Source organism: Artemia sp. Qi Xiang Cuo, chromosome 12 (genome assembly GCF_049724085.1).
Source record: "Artemia sp. Qi Xiang Cuo chromosome 12, ASM4972408v1, whole genome shotgun sequence".
Lineage (NCBI taxonomy): Eukaryota > Metazoa > Arthropoda > Branchiopoda > Anostraca > Artemiidae > Artemia > Artemia sp. Qi Xiang Cuo.
The window spans coordinates 13795377-13814097 of NC_142805.1; the positions used below are offsets into that span (position 1 = coordinate 13795377).

General features: G+C 35.0%; 1 protein-coding gene across 1 annotated transcript in view; it reads right to left on the reverse strand.

Moving 5' to 3' along the window:
• Positions 1-3137: 3137 nt before the first annotated feature.
• Positions 3138-18721, reverse strand: part of c11.1 (maestro heat like repeat family protein c11.1) — a 211503-nt gene continuing 195919 nt past the window's right edge. The window contains exons 25-26 of the mRNA XM_089097791.1: positions 4930-5032; positions 3138-3460 (exon numbers count right to left, since the gene is read on the reverse strand). Coding sequence (XP_088953917.1) covers positions 3318-3460; positions 4930-5032 — 246 coding nt within the window. The 3' untranslated portion in view covers positions 3138-3317. The remainder of the gene's footprint in view (positions 3461-4929; positions 5033-18721) is intronic.

Here is an 18721-nt window from a genome sequence, read left to right on the forward strand (position 1 = left end):
TTATAACTTTAATAAATCAAATTCTATTAACATTTTGATTACTAAATATCAGTATATGTATATTAAACGGACAATACACATTCATTTGTATTTTTTTCAGTAAAGTGCAAATTATGTTCTGGCCTTGGGATGGCATAGGGGTTTTGAGCCCTACCCATGTTAGTTTCTGTTCGTTTTGAGTTTGACCCAGTTATTTAGGGGTTCTTTCCTTTTCTTTGAAAAACTTATTTTTGTGGAAAAAGTTTTTTTAATTAATTTCTGTTCGTTCTATATTGACATAGTCTTTTCAGGTAAAAAGAAAATAATTATTTAAATCTTTTTTTTTTTTTCAAGACTTTATAGTTTGGCCTGCTATTTGTATGCTGGAGAAAAATTTTCAGCAATTTTTAACAACATACACCCTTTTACAAATTTGGACAAAAATAGTAGTGTTTAATTTAGTTTCATACCTCCTCTAGTTCACCTGGAATAGAAAACTTGATACTATTCGCAAAAAAAAATCTGTTTACTTTCTTTGATAGCTTGGATACACCTACGCTATTTTGATTTGGTTAAATTTTGAGAGCAGAAGTGGCCCCAAAAGTTTGAACATAATACCCTTAGTCGTTCGTGGGATACTACTGAGATGCCTTATTGGGAATTAGCATTAACACAGTGAATTTTTATTTAATCTTAAGGCAACATTTAGTTTTTAAACATAATAGGCAAATGGGAGGGTGGGTGTGGGAGGGTGATTAGTCGCCCTCCAATCACTTTCGACTATTAGCCCTTTCTATTTTCAATCGAATGAATCCTTTTCAAAGTTATTACCACAACTCTTTCATTATGAAGTGCCCTGTTCTAAACAAAAAAAAAAAAAAATAATAATAATACATTGTACCCACATCGATTTTTACTGCAAAAATGATAAGCCTTCCAATAACTTTCGACTGCTAAAAAGGGCACTAGGCCTTTCAATTTTCAATCGAATGAGCCCTTTTTTGAGTTTCTACAACAACCCTTTCTATAAACACCTTATATGCCCCAAGGGCATAAATTACAACCCTTGCCCTGACGGCTGTGAGGGGGTTGTCATCCCATCCTCAAAGACCTAATTTCCAGAACTTTCAACTCCGTTGAAGAAAATGTTTCTCTCAAAATTTTGATTGGATGTGTTTGGGCAAATAGTGGGTGTGAGAGTGGAGTTACTTGCCCTCCAATCCCTTTCGACTATTAAAAAGGGCACTAGCCGTTTCAATTTCCAATCTATTGAATCCCTTTTGAAGTTTCTACGACAACGCAATCTATAATAAAAAAAACTTTATATGCCCCAAGGGCATAACTTACAACCCTTACCCTGAGGGCTGTGGGGGGGAGTATCATCCTAAAAAGCATAATTTCCAGACTTTTTAACTGTTTTGAACAAAATGGCCATCTTAAAATTTTGATTGGACGTGTTTGGGGAAATGGTGGGTGTGAGAGGGGTGTTAGTTATCCTTCAATCACTTTCGACAATTAAAATTCGACTCATTCTAATTTTCAATCGAATGAGCCCTTTTTTAATTTTCACAACATCACTATCCATAAAGACGTTATATGCCCCCAGGGCATAGCTTACAACCCTTGCCCAGAGGGCTCTATCGGATTTATCATCCTGACATACCTAATTTGTAAAGCTTTTAAATACGTTGAACAAAATAGCTATCTAAAAATTTTGATTGGATGTGTTTTGGGAAAAGGTGGGCGTGAGAGAGGGTTTTGTTGCCCTCATATAACTTTCGACTATTAAGAAGGGCAGTAGCCCTTTGAATTTCGAATCGATTGCGCCCTTTTTCAAGTTTCTACGGCAAAGCTTTCAATAGAAACCTTATATGTCCCCAGGGCATAATTTACAACCGTTACCCTGAGGGCTGTGGGGGGAGTGTCATCCTCAAAGATTTCTGGACCTTTCAACTACTTTGAATAAAATGGCTATCTCAAAATTTTGATTGGGTGTGCTTGGATAAATGGTGGGCGTGGAAGGGGGGGTAGTTACCTTCCGATCACTTTCGACTATTAAAAAGGGCACTAGCCATTTCAATTTCCAATCAAATGAGCCTTTTTTGAAGTTTTTACGAAAACGCTTTCTATAAAAAAAAACCTTATATGCCCCGGGGGCCTAACTTAAAACCCTTACCCTAAGGGCTGTGGGGTTGTCATCCTCAAAGACGTAATTTCCAGAACTTTCAACTACGTTAAACAATATGGCTATCTCAAAATTTAGATTGGATGCGTTTGGGGAAAAGGTGGGCGTGAGAGGGGGGGGGCGGAGGGGGTTAGTTGCCCTCCAATCACTTTCGACTATTAAAAAGGCACTAGCCCTTTGAATTTCCAATCAAACGAGCCTTTTTTGAAGTTCCTACGACAACACTTTCTATAAAAACCATACATGCCCCCAGGGCATAACTTACAACCCTTGCCCTGAATGCTGTGGGGGAGTGTCCTCCTCAAAAACATAATTTATATCTGTAAATCAACTACGCTGAACAAAATTGCTATCTCAAAATTTTGATTGGATGTGTTTGGGGAAATGGTGGGCGTGGAAGGGATGTTAGTTGCCTTTCAATCACTTTCAACTACTAAAAAGGGCCCAAGCGACTCCAATTTCCAATTAAATGCGCCCTTTTCGAAGTTTCTATGACAACTCCTTCGATACGAAGTGCCCTGGTATAACGAAAAAAAACAAAAATAATAATAATACATTGTGCCAACATCGTTCTTTACTTAGGCAGCGCTTTTGCACTGCCTATGATTATAAAACAAATAAACACGCATCCGTGTTCTTTCTTCTGGCAAAAAATACAAAATTCGACATTTTTCCACATGGATGCTTGGAATCTATGGAATGAGGTTTTCTGATACGCCGAATCTGATGGTGTAATTTTCATTAAGATTCTATGAATTTTAGGGAGGTTTTTTTTCCTTTTTTTTTGAAAATAAGGCAAACTTTCTAAGGCTCGTAACTTTTAATGTATATGAGTAAACTTGATGAAACTTATATATTTAAAATCAGCATAAAAATCCAATTCTTTTGATGTATCTATTGATATTAAAATTCCGTTTTTGAGTTTCGGTTACTACTGAGACAAGTCGCTCTTACTATACAGTTAACCACGAACTGTTTGATGACCTAAGTTTAATAAATATTATAAGTGCAAATAAAAAATATAATTTTCGAAAAAATGAGAATCATAGCAGACACAGCAAAGATATTGGTAAAAAATCACAGAAGCGGTTACACTACAAAATAAATGACACAAAGCAATATGATCAGGTCACAATAAAACAAAACACTGCCTTTATCCGTAAATAAGTGTAGAAGCGGCAAGTGCCTGTAGTCGAACAGAGCGATCGATATCCCGGAGAAGATGGGTTAAACCAAGAGAAACTTGCTTGCGGATATTTGCAACTTTCGATTTATCTATTTTCCGGAAAATATATCCTAAAATAAATAAATGTGATTAAAAGCTAAAAGTAGAAAAGAACAAGAGAATTATGTATTAGGGGTTTATCCACGGAGAAGCAGAAGGAACACCTGTGCGAGATCTTGACACTAAAACTCTTCTTTCTTTTGATTCACTTAGATTTTCACACAAAAGAACCAATTAGGTTTTAAAAGGACGGGGTTATTTGTCACTCCTAAGACAAGAAATAACATGATTGGCTTACGAAATTACGTCTCAACTGTAAACAGTGGTGTAATTTCGTCAAAATCTGGGGGAGGGCGGGGGGTAAGTTGGGCCAATTTTCCCAAATCAAGTGAAAATGACAGTGAAAAATGAGCCTTATAGTACTATAAAGGCAGGGGAAGATATACTAAAGAAAAGTGACTCATCTCTCCGGATGGTTGAATTATGCAGATTTATCTTAGTTATGACAAGATGTTTGAAGAAATTAAATTTAAGCTGTGGGGGGGGGGAGGTCGGAGGGGCAGTTACCGCCTGTCCCATAGAAAATTACGCCCCTGACTGTAAACCATTGAAATAAAATAAATGATATTACAGGAGAGGAATCTCTTTTTTGTCTTTATCCCCTTGTCACTCAAAAACACGCAAAGCTGAGGTTCATCTACCACACAGAACTATTTGCACTTTTAGTTTAAACTTCAATCTCTCTCTCTCTCTCTCTCTCTCTCTCTCTCTCTCTCTCTCTCTCTCTCTCTCTCTCTCTCTCTCTCTCTCTCTCTCTCTCTCTCTCTCTCTCTCTCTCTCTCTCTCTCTCTCTCTCTCTCTCTCTCTCTCTCTCTCTCTCTCTCTCTCTCTCTCTCTCTCTCTCTCTCTCTCTCTCTCTCTCTCTCTCTCTCTCTCTCTCTCTCTCTCTCTCTCTCTCTCTCTCTCTCTCTCTCTCTCTCTCTCTCTCTCTCTCTCTCTCTCTCTCTTTTTAACAGCCTTTTTAACCAAATGCTATAATTTTAAAACTCAACTTATGAACACCCAAAAACCTGACTTTCACTTGCAGTTTCATAGATCTATCTAATATATCTTGACTTTTTGTCAATCAAAGACATGAATAGGAAGGGCTCGGTATTGAGTGAAGAAACGGCAGATGTTTTAATCATCTAAACTAGACTAAAAACTGTTTCCTCGTTACGTTTACGTTTTCGTTTACGTTTTCCTCGTTATTCCAGGCTCCCATTTAGAGCTGGGTAACTCTGGGTGAATTTACATAGGGATTAATTTTCTTTAGGTGTATCCTATCCCCCCTCTAAAAAAACACACATTAAGATCCCTTAAAAACCGGTATTTGGTGTATATAATATCCTAACGTCTTTCAGATCAAGTTTCCAATGTCTCTACTTTGGTAAATTTTCAGGAAAATTAGTTCAATCTACCGCCACAAAATAAGACCTGTAGGAAAAAATAAGAATTCGTATAAAAACCATGAAGGAAGCTAGAAATTATAGTAACTTACCAACAAATAAAACTGAACTTGCTCGGAGTTCTGGCAGAGAACTTTTGAAATAAACAAGAGAACCTGATAGCATATTGATCAATGTTTCTTCGTCTTCCACCAGCTAAAAGAATAAAAGCATAATTTGTTTTAACTGAATTTTTACTGACGATCATTGAATCACTCATGGATCATTCAATTGGTAGGTAACCATCTCACGACAATCTTACGTTTAGTCGCAATGGGTAATGTCGATATGGTAAGCCACCACACGACAAAACCATCTTCTAATTTCCTCGAAGAGCCTAAAGGTGGCAAAAAAAAAATTATTGAATACATTAGCCCTTAAAGTATGTCCTTTGATTAACAACAATTATATCTGCAAAAATTACTTATTTATTTTTAAATCGACGTAGCAGTATGCAGCTGCAGTAGTTTATGAGTTCTGCAGCGAATTAGTAGTAGTGGTAGTATAGTCTTTGTCTTTTCAGTTCCTGATAATGTTATAATCCGTTCCCCCAATCATTCAATCGCACAAGTTACCTTCCGGTTAGTGCTTGGACAAGGAGCCGAGTTCACCCAAAAGAAGGCAGATTACGTCGGGATGATATGATAGTAGAAAATAGAACAAAATACAGAAATATACAGAAACACGTGTAACTTTTAGTCTAGTAAAAAAAAAATAACTTGATTAAAATATGTTACAACGGGTGACGACAGTGAATTGAATGAGATAATTAATACCGCATCTGGAATTGTTTATCGATGACAAGAGCAAAAAAAATAGATTGAACAACTAAACATTCAAGAAAACAACAAAAAACCTAAAATAAAAACCATAAAAGATTTATTTTTTCGTTATACATATTAATTTTCTGTTCTTCGTCTATGCTTTTGCGTCTAGTTGTTTATTCTAGGTTTTCGTCTTCCCTTTTCCCTTGATATATGTTCCTGGATATGACAAATATTCGGGATTTATTATCTTATAAATCCCATACTCATGGTTCCATGAGGATATAAGCAAATCCTTCATGGTCCATGGTTCATGGTTCATATAAACACACATGCACACTTGATTTTATAAATATACAAAGGCAATATGGTCTAAACCGTGATTCAGTTGTTAATATATATGCCTCCATCACACCTTCACGTGTTTACTCAAGTGCGTTTGTCAAACACCAACACGACTTCATAACAACAAATACACAATAATTCATACTCGATTTTATATACCTGCAAAGACAATGTGGCCTAAACTCATCACACCTTCACTTGTTTACTCAAGTGGGTTGGTCAAACACCAACACGACTTCATAACAACAAATACACACTAATTCATACTCGATTTTATATACCTGCAAAGACAATGTGGCCCAAACTCATCACACCTTCACTTGTTTACTCAAGTGTGTTGGTCAAACACCAACACGATTTCAAAACAACAAATACATGAAAATTCATACTCGATTTTATATACGTGTAAAGACAATGTGGCCTAAACTGTGATTCAGCTGTTAATATATATGCCTCCATCACACCTTCACGTGTTTACTCAAGTGCGTTTGTCAAACACCAACACGACTTCATAACAACAAATACACACTAATTCATACTCGATTTTATACACCTGCAAAGACAATGTGGCCTAAACTCATCACACCTTGACTTGTTTACTCAAGTGTGTTGGTCAAACACCAACACGACTTCAAAACAACAAATACACACAAATTCACACTAAATTTTATATACGTGCAAAGACAATGTGGCCTAAACTCATCACACCTTCACTTGTTTACTCAAGTGTGTTGGTCAAACACAAACAAGACTTCAAAACAACAAATACACACTAATTCATACTCGATTTTATATAATTGTAAAGACAATGTGGCCTAAACTCATCACACCTTCACTTGCTTACTCAAGTGTGTTGGTCAAACACAGACACGACTTCATAACAACAAATACACACTAATTCATACTCGATTTTATATAATTGTAAAGACAATGTGGCCTAAACTCATCACACCTTCACTTGTTTACTCAAGTGTGTTGGTCAAACACGACTTCATAACAACAAATACACACTAATTCATACTCGATTTTATATAATTGTAAAGACAATGTGGCCTAAACTCATCACACCTTCACTTGTTTACTCAAGTGTGTTGGTCAAACACAAACACGACTTCATAACAACAAATACACACTAATTCATACTCGATTTTATATAATTGTAAAGACAATGTGGCCTAAACTCATCACACCTTGACTTGTTTACTCAAGTGTGTTGGTCAAACACCAACACGACTTCATAACAACAAATACACACTAATTCATACTCGATTTTATATACCTGCAAAGACAATGTGGCCTACACTAAACACCTTCACTTGTTTACTCAAGTGTGTTGGTCAAACACCAACACGACTTCAAAACAACAAATACACACTAATTCAGACTAAATTTTATATACGTGCAAAGACAATGTGGCCTAAACTCATCACACCTTCACTTGTTTACTCAAGTGTATTGGTCAAACACCAACACGACTTCAAAACAACAAATACACACAAATTCACACTAAATTTTATACACGTGCAAAGACAATGTAGCCTAAACTCATCACACCTTCACTTGTTTACTCAAGTGTATTGGTCAAACACCAACACGACTTCAAAACAGCAAATACACACAAATTCACACTAAATTTTATATACGTGCAAAGACAATGTAGCCTAAACTCATCACACCTTCACTTGTTTACTCAAGTGTGTTGGTCAAACACAAACACGACTTCATAACAACAAATACACACTAATTCATACTCGATTTTATATAATTGTAAAGACAATGTGGCCTAAACTCATCACACCTTCACTTGTTTATTCAAGTGTGTTGGTCAAACACCAACACGACTTCATAACAACAAATACACACTAATTCATACTCGATTTTATATACCTGCAAAGACAATGTGGCCTAAACTCATCACACCTTCACTTGTTTACTCAAGTGTGTTGGTCAAACACCAACACGACTTCAAAACAACAAATACACACAAATTCACACTAAATTTTATATACGTGAAAAGACACTGTAGCATAAACTCATCACACCTTCACTTGTTTACGCAAGTGTATTGGTCAAACACCAACACGACATCAAAACAACAAATACACACAACTTCACACTAAATTTTATATACTTGCAAAGACAATGTAGCCTAAACTCATCACACCTTCACTTGTTTACTCAAGTGTATTGGTCAAACACCAACACGACTTCAAAACAACAAATACACACAAATTCACACTAAAATTTATATACGTGCAAAGACAATGTAGCCTAAACTCATCACACCTTCACTTGTTTACTCAAGTGTTTTGGTCAAACACCAACACGACTTCAAAACAACAAATACACACAAATTCACACTAAATTTTATATACGTGCAAAGACAATGTAGCCTGAACTCATCACACCTTCACTTGTTTACTCAAGTGTGTTGGTCAAACACAAACACGACTTCATAACAACAAATACACACTAATTCATACTCGATTTTATATAATTGTAAAGACAATGTGGCCTAAACTCATCACACCTTCACTTGTTTACTCAAGTGTGTTGGTCAAACACAAACACGACTTCATAACAACAAATACACACTAATTCATACTCGATTTTATATAATTGTAAAGACAATGTGGCCTAAACTCATCACACCTTCACTTGTTTATTCAAGTGTGTTGGTCAAACACCAACACGACTTCATAACAACAAATACACACTAATTCATACTCGATTTTATATACCTGCAAAGACAATGTGGCCTAAACTCAACACACCTTCACTTGTTTACTCAAGTGTGTTGGTCAAACACCAACACGACTTCAAAACAACAAATACACACAAATTCACAATAAATTTTATATACGTGCAAAGACACTGTAGCCTAAACTCATCACACCTTCACTTGTTTACTCAAGTGTATTGGTCAAACACCAACACGACTTCAAAACAACAAATACACACAAATTCACACTAAATTTTATATACGTGCAAAGACAATTTGGCCTAGACTCATCACACCTTCACTTGTTTACGCAAGTGTGTTTGTCAAACACCAACACGACATCAAAACAGCAAATACACACAAATTCACACTAAATTTTATATACGTGCAAAGACAATGTTGCCTGAACTCAGCACACCTTCACTTGTTTACGCAAGTGTGTTGGTCAAACACCAACACGACTTCAAGACAACAAATACACACAAATTCACACTAAATTTTATATACGTGCAAAGATAATGTGGTCTAAACTGTGATTCAGTTGTTAATATATATGCCTCCATCACACCTTCACTTGTTTACTCAAGTGTATTGGTCAAACACCAACACGACTTCAAAACAACAAATACACACAAATTCACACTAAATTTTATATACGTGCAAAGACAATGTAGCCTAAACTCATCACACCTTCACTTGTTTACGCAAGTGTATTGGTCAAACACCAACACGACATCAAAATACAAATACACACAAATTCACACTAAATTTTATATATGTGCAAAGACAATGTAGCCTAAACTCATCACACCTTCACTTGTTTACTCAAGTGTATTGGTCAAACACCAACACGACTTCAAAACAACAAATACACACAAATTCACACTAAATATTATATACGTGCAAAGATAATGTGGTCTAAACTGTGATTCAGTTGTTAATATATATGCCTCCATCACACCTTCACTTGTTTACTCAAGTGTCTTGGTCAAACACCAACACGACATCAAAACAACAAATACAAACAAATTCACACTAAATTTTATATACGTGCAAAGACAATGTAGCCTAAACTCATCACACCTTCACTTGTTTACGCAAGAGTATTGGTCAAACACCAACACGACTTCAAAACAACAAATACACACAAGTTCACACTAAAGATTATATACTTGCAAAGACACTGTCGAATAAACTCAGCACACCTTCACTTGTTTACTCAAGTGTTTTGGTCAAACACCAACACGACTTCAAAACAACAAATACACACAAGGTCACACTAAATTTTATATACGTGCAAAGACACTGTGGTCTAAACTGTGATTCAGTTTTTAATATATATGCCTCCATCACACCTTCACTTGTTTACTCAAGTGTATTGGTCAAACACCAACACGACTTCAAAACAACAAATACACACAAATTCAGACTAAATTTTATATACGTGCAAAGACAATGTTGTCTAAACTGTGATTCAGTTGTTAATATATATGCCTCAATCACACCTTTACTTGTTTACTCAAGTGTATTGGTCAAACACCAACACGATTTCAAAACAACAAATACACACAAATTCACACTAAATATTATATACGTTCAAATATACTGTGGTCTAAACTGTGATTCATTTGTTAATATATATGCCTCCATCACACCTTCACTTGTTTACTCAAGTGTATTGGTCAAACACCAACACGATTTCAAAACAACAAATACACACAAATTCACACTAAATATTATATACGTGCAAAGACAATGTGGTCTAAACTGTGATTCTTTTGTTAATATATCTGCCTCCATCACTCCTTCACTTGTTGACTCTAGTGTGTTGGTCAACAACCTACACTACATCAAAACAACAAATACCAAGAACTACACACAAAAGATTATAAAATGTCAAAGACTAAGTGGTCTAATCTGTGAGTCAGCAGGTAATATATATCCCTCCATCACACCTACACTAGTTTACTCAAGTGTGTTGGTCAGACACCAACACGACTTCAAAACAAGAAATACTCACAAAGTCACACTAAATTTTATATACGTTCAAAGACAATGTGGTCTAAACTGTGATTCAGTTGTTAATATATATGCCTCCATCACACCTTTACTTGTTTACTCAAGTGTATTGGTCAAACACCAACACGACTTCAAAACAACAAATACACACAAATTCACACTAAATTTTATAAACGTGCAGAGACAATGTGGTCTAAACTGTGATTCAGTTGTAAATATATATGCCTCCATCACACCTTCACTTGTTTACTCAAGTGTGTTGGTCAAACACCAACACGACTTCAAAACAACAAATACACACAAATTCACACTAAATTTTATAAACGTGCACAGACACTGTGGTCTAAACTGTGAGTCAGTTGTTAATATATATGCCTCCATCACACCTTCACTTGTTTACTCAAGTGTATTGGTCAAACACCAACACGACTTCAAAACAACAAATACACACAAATTCACACTAAATTTTATATACGTGCAAAGACAATGTGGTCTAAACTGTGATTCAGTTGTTAATATATGTCTCCAGCACACCTTCACTTGTTTACTCAAGTGTGTTGGTCAAACACCAACACGACTTCAAAAACAAAAAATACACACAAATTCACACTAAATTTTATATACGTTCAAAAACAATGTGGTCTAAACTGTGATTCAGTTGTTAATATATATGCCTCCATCACACCTTCACTTGTTTACTCAAGTGTATTGGTCAAACACCAACCAGACTTCAAAACAACAAATACACACAAATTCACACTAAATTTTATATACGTGCAAAGACAATGTGGTCTAAACTGTGATTCAGTTGTTAATATATATGCCTCCATCACACCTTCACTTGTTTACTCAAGTGTGTTGGTCAAACACCAACACGACTTCAAAACAACAAATACACACAAATTCACACTAAATTTTATATACGTGCAAAGACAATGTGGTATAAACTGTGATTCAGTTGTTAATATATATGCCTCCATCACACCTTCACTGTTTTACTCAAGTGTGTTGGTCAAACACCAACACGACTTCAAAACAACAAATACACACAAATTCACACTAAATTTTATATACGTGCAAAGACAATGTGGTCTAAATTGTGATTCAGTTGTTAATATATATGCCTCCATCACACCTTCACTTGTTTACTCAAGTGTGTTGGTCAAACACAAACACGACTTCAAAACAACAAATACACACAAATTCACACTAAATTTTATATACGTGCAAAGACAATGTGGTCTAAACTGTGATTCAGTTGTTAATATATGTCTCCAGCACACATACACTAGTTTACTCAAGTGTGTTGTTCAAACACCAACACGACTTCAAAACAACAAATACACACAAATTCACACTAAATTTTATATACGTACAAATACAATGTGGTCTAAACTGTGATTCAGTTGTTAATATATATGCCTCCATCACACCTTCACTTGTTTACTCAAGTGTATTGGTCAAACACCAACCAGACTTCAAAACAACAAATACACACAAATTCACACTAAATTTTATATACGTGCAAAGACAATGTGGTCTAAACTGTGATTCAGTTGTTAATATATATGCCTCCATCACACCTTCACTTGTTTACTCAAGTGTATTGGTCAAATACCAACACGACTTCAAAACAACAAATACACACAAATTCACACTAAATTTTATATACGTACAAAGACAATGTGGTCTAAACTGTGATTCAGTTGTTAATATAGATGCCTCCATCACACCTTCACTCTTTTACTCAAGTGTTTTGGTCAAAAACCAACACGACTACAAAACAACAACGACACACACATTCACACTTAATTTTATAAACGTACAAAGACAATGTTGTCTAAACTGTGATTCAGCTGTTAATATATATGCCTCAATCACACCTTCACTTGTTTACTCAAGTGTATTGGTCAAACACCAACACGACTTCATAACAACAAATACACACAAATTCACACTAAATTTTATATACGTGCAAAGACAATGTGGTCTAAACTGTGATTCAGTTGTTAATATATCTGCCTCCATCACACCTTCACTTGTTTACTCAAGTGTTTTGGTCAAACACCAACACGACTTCAAAACAACAAATACACACAAATTCACACTAAATTTTATATACGTTCAAAGACATTGTGTTCTAAACTGTGATTCAGTTTTTAATATATGTCTCCATCACACCTTCACTTGTTTACTCAAGTGTGTTGGTCAAACACCAACACGACTTCAAAACAACAAATACACACAAATTCACACTAAATTTTATATACGTACAAAGACAATGTGGTCTAAACTGTGATTCAGTTGTTAATATATATGCCTCCATCACACCTTCACTTTTTTACTCAAGTGTATTGGTCAAACACCAACACAGACTTCAAAACAACAAATACACACAAATTCACACTAAATTTTATATACGTTCAAAGACAATGTGGTCTAAACTGTGATTCAGTTGTTAATATTTATGCCTCCATCACACCTTTACTTGTTTACTCAAGTGTATTGGTCAAATACCAACACGACTTCAAAACAACAAATACACACAAATTCACACTAAATTTTATATACGTGCAAAGAAAATGTGGTCTAAACTGTGATTCAGTTGTTAATATATATGCCTCCATCACACCTTCACTCGTTTACTCAAGTGTTTTGGTCAAACACCAACACGACTTCAAAACAACAAATACACACAAATTCACACTAAATTTTATATACGTGCAAAGACAATGTGGTCTAAACTGTGATTCAGTTGTTAATATATATGCCTCCATCACACCTTTACTTGTTTACTCAAGTGTATTGGTCAAATACCAACACGATTTCAAAACAACAAATACACACAAATTCACACTAAATTTTATATACGTGCAAAGACAATGTGGTCTAAACTGTGATTCAGTTGTTAATATATATGCCTCCATCACACCTTCACTTGTTTACTCAAGTGTATTGGTCAGACACCAACACGACTTCAAAACAACAAATACAAACAAATTCACACTAAATATTATATACGTGCAAAGACAAAGTGGTCTAAACTGTGATTCAGTTGTTAATATATATGCCTCCATCACACCTTCACTCGTTTACTCAAGTGTGTTGGTCAAACACCAACACGACTTCAAAACAACAAAGACACACAAATTCACACTAAATTTTATATACGTGCAAAGACAATGTGGTCTAAACTGTGATTCAGTAGTTAATATATATGCCTCCATCACACCTTCACTTGTTTACTCAAGTGTATTGGTCAGACACCAACACGACTTCAAAACAACAAATACTCAGAACTTCACACTAAACTTTATATACGTTCAAAGACAATGTGGTCTAAACTGTGATTCAGTTGTTAATATATATGACTCCATCACACCTTTACTTGTTTACTCAAGTGTTTTGGTCAGATACCAACACGACTTCAAAACAACAAATATAAACAAATTCACACTAAAAATTAAATACGTGCAGATACAAAGTGGTCTAAACTGTGATTCAGTTGTTAATATATATGCCTCCATCACACCTTCACTTGTTTACTCAAGTGTGTTGGTCAAACACCAACACGACTTCAAAACAACAAATACACACAAATTCACACTAAATTTTATAAACGTGCAAAGACACTGTGGTCTAAACTGTGATTCAGTTGTTAATATATATGCCTCCATCACACCTTCACTTGTTTACTCAAGTGTGTTGGTCAAACACCAACACGACTTCAAAACAACAAATACCCACAAATTCACACTAAAATTTATATACGTGCAAAGACAATGTGGTCTAAATTGTGATTCAGTTGTTAATATATATGCCTCCATCACACCTTCACTTGTTTACTCAAGTGTGTTGGTCAAACACCAACACGACTTCAAAACAACAAATACACACAAATTCACACTCAAATTTATATACGTGCAAAGACAATGTGGTCTAAACTGTGATTCAGTTGTTAATATATATGCCTCCATCACACCTTTACTTGTTTACTCAAGTGTATTGGTCAAAAACCAACACGATTTCAAAACAACAAATACACACAAAATCACACTAAATATTATATACGTGCAAAGACAATGTGGTCTAAACTGTGATTCAGTTGTTAATATATATGCCTCCATCACACCTTTACTTGTTTACTCAAGTGTATTGGTCAAACACCAACACGACTTCAAAACAACAAATACACACAAATTCACACTAAATATTATATACGTGCAAAGATAATGTGGTCTAAACTGTGATTCAGTTGTTAATATATATGCCTCCATCACACCTTCACTTGTTTACTCAAGTGTGTTGGTCAAACACCAACACGACTTCAAAACAACAAATACACACAAATTCACACTAAATTTTAAATACGTTCAAAGACAATGTGGTCTAAAATGTGATTCAGTTGTTAATATATATGCCTCCATCACACCTTTACTTGTTTACTCAAGTGTTTTGGTCAAACACCAACACGACTTCAAAACAACAAATACACACAACTTCACACTAAATTTTATATACGTGCAAAGACAATGTGGTCTAAACTGTGATTCAGTTGTTAATATATATGCCTCCATCACACCTTCACTTGTTTACTCAAGTGTGTTGGTCAAACACCAACACGACTTCAAAACAACAAATACACACAAGTTCACACTAAATTTTATATACGTGCAAAGACAATGTGGTCTAAACTGTGATTCAGTTGTTAATATATATGCCTCCATCACACCTTCACTTGTTTACTCAAGTGTGTTGGTCAAACACCAACACGACTTCAAAACAACAAATACACACAAATTCACACTAAATTTTATATACGTGCAAAGACAATGTGGTCTAAACTGTGATTCAGTTGTTAATATATATGTCTCCATCACACCTTCACTTGTTTACTCAAGTGTTTTTGTCAAACACAAACACGAATTCAAAACAACAAATACACACACAGTCAAACTAAATTTTAAAAACTTACAAAAACACGGTGTTCTAAAGTTTGAGTCAGATGTTTTTATATATGCCTCCATCAAACCTTCACTTGTTTACTCAAGTGTGTTGGTCAAACACCAACACGACTTCAAAACAACAAATATACACAAATTCAGACTAAATTTTATATACGTGCAAAGACAATGTGGTCTAAACTGTGATTCAGTTGTTAATATATATGCCTCCATCAAACCTTCACTTGTTTACTCAAGTGTATTGGTCAAACACCAACACGACTTCAAAACAACAAATACACACAAATTCACACTAAATTTTATATACGTGCAAAGACAAAGTGGTCTAAACTGTGATTCAGTTGTTAATATATATGCCTCCATCACACCTTCACTCTTTTACTCAAGTGTGTTGGTCAAACACCAACACGACTTCAAAACATCAAATACACACAAATTCACACTAAATTTTATATAATTGCAAAGACAATGTGGTCTAAGCTGTGATTCAGTTGTTAATATATATGCCTCCATCACACCTTCACTTGTTTACTCAAGTGTATTGGTCAAAAACCAACACGACTTCAAAACAACAAATATACACAAATTCACACTAAATATTATATACGTGCAAAGACAATGTGGTCTAAACTGTGATTCAGTTGTTAATATATATGCCTCCATCACACCTTCACTTGTTTACTCAAGTGTATTGGTCAAATACCAACACGACTTCAAAACAACAAATACACACAAATTCACACTAAATTTTATATACGTGCAAAGACAATGTGGTCTAAACTGTGATTCAGCTGTTAATATATATGCCTCCATCACACCTTCACTTGTTTACTCAAGTGTCTTGGTCAAACACCAACACGACTTCAAAACAACAAATACACACAAATTCACACTAAATTTTACATACGTGCAAAGACAATGTGGTCTAAACTGTGATTCAGTTGTTAATATATATGCCTCCATCACACCTTCACTTGTTTACTCAAGTGTATTGGTCAAACACCAACACGACTTCAAAACAACAAATACACAGAACTTCACACTAAATTTTATATACGTGCAAAGACAATGTGGTCTAAACTGTGATTCAGTTGTTAATATATCTGCCTCCATCACACCTTCACTTGTTTACTCAAGTGTATTGGTCAAACACCAACACGACTTCAAAACAACAAATACACACAAATTCACACTAAATTTTATATACGTGCAAAGACAATGTGGTCTAAACTGTGATTCAGTTGTCAATATATATGCCTCCATCACACCTTCACTTGTTTACTCAAGTGTGTTGGTCAAACACCAACACGACTTCAAAACAACAAATACACACAAATTCACACTAAATTTTATATACGTGCAAAGACAATGTGGTCTAAACTGTGATTCAGTTGTTAATATATATGCCTCCATCACACCTTCACTTGTTTACTCAAGTGTGTTGGTCAAACACAAACACGACTTCAAAACAACAAATACACACAAATTCACAATAAATTTTATATACGTGCAAAGACAATGTTGTCTAAACTGTGATTCAGTTTTTAATATATGTCTCCATCACACCTTCACTTGTTTACTCAAGTGTGTTGGTCAAACACCAACACGACTTCAAAACAACAAATACACACAAATTCACACTAAATTTTATATTCGTGCAAATACAATGTTGTCTAATGTGTGATTATGTTGTTAATATATATGCCTCCATCACACCTTTACTAGTTTACTCAAGTGTATTGGTCAAACACAAACACGACATCAAAACAACAAATATACACACATTCACACTAACTTTTATATACGTGCAAAGACACAGTGGTCTAAACTGTGATTCAGTTGTTCATATATATGCCTCCATCACACCTTCACTTGTTTACTCAAGTGTATTGGTCAAACACCAACACGACTTCAAAACAACAAATACACACAAATTCACACTAAATTTTATATACGTGCAAAGACAAAGTGGTCTAAACTGTGATTCAGTTGTTAATATATATGCCTCCATCACACCTTCACTCGTTTACTCAAGTGTGTTGGTCAAACACCAACACGACTTCAAAACATCAAATACACACAAATTCACACTAAATTTTATATAATTGCAAAGACAATGTGGTCTAAACTGTGATTCAGTTGTTAATATATATGCCTCCATCACACCTTCACTTGTTTACTCAAGTGTTTTGGTCAAACACAAACACGACTTCAAAACAACAAATACACACAAATTCACACTAAAATTTATATACGTGCACAGACAATGTGGTCTAAACTGTGATTCAGTTGTTAATATATATGCCTCCATCACACCTTAACTTGTTTACTCAAGTGTATTGGTCAAATACCAACACGACTTCAAAACAACAAATACACACAAATTCACACTAAATTTTATATACGTGCAAAGACAATGTGGTCTAAACTGTGATTCAGCTGTTAATATATATGCCTCCATCACACCTTCACTTGTTTACTCAAGTGTGTTGGTCAAACACCAACACGACTTCAAAACAACAAATACACACAAATTCACACTAAATTTTACATACGTGCAAAGACGATGTGGTCTAAACTGTGATTCAGTTGTTAATATATATGCCTCCATCACACCTTCACTTGTTTACTCAAGTGTATTGGTCAAACACCAACACGACTTCAAAACAATAAATACACACAAATACACACTAAATATTATAAACGTGCAGACAATGTAGCCTAAGCTGTGATTCAGTTGTTAATATATATGCCTCCATCACACCTTCACTTGTTTACTCAAGTGTATTGGTCAAACACCAACACGACTTCAAAACAACATATACACACAAATTCACACTAAATTTTATAAACGTGCAGACAATGTAGCCTAAGCTGTGATTCAGTTGTTAATATATATGCCTCCATCACACCTTCACTTGTTTACTCAAGTGTGTTGGTCAAACACCAACACGACTTCAAAACAACAAATACCCACAAATTCACACTAAATTTTATACATGTGCAAATACATTGTAGCCTAAACTCATCA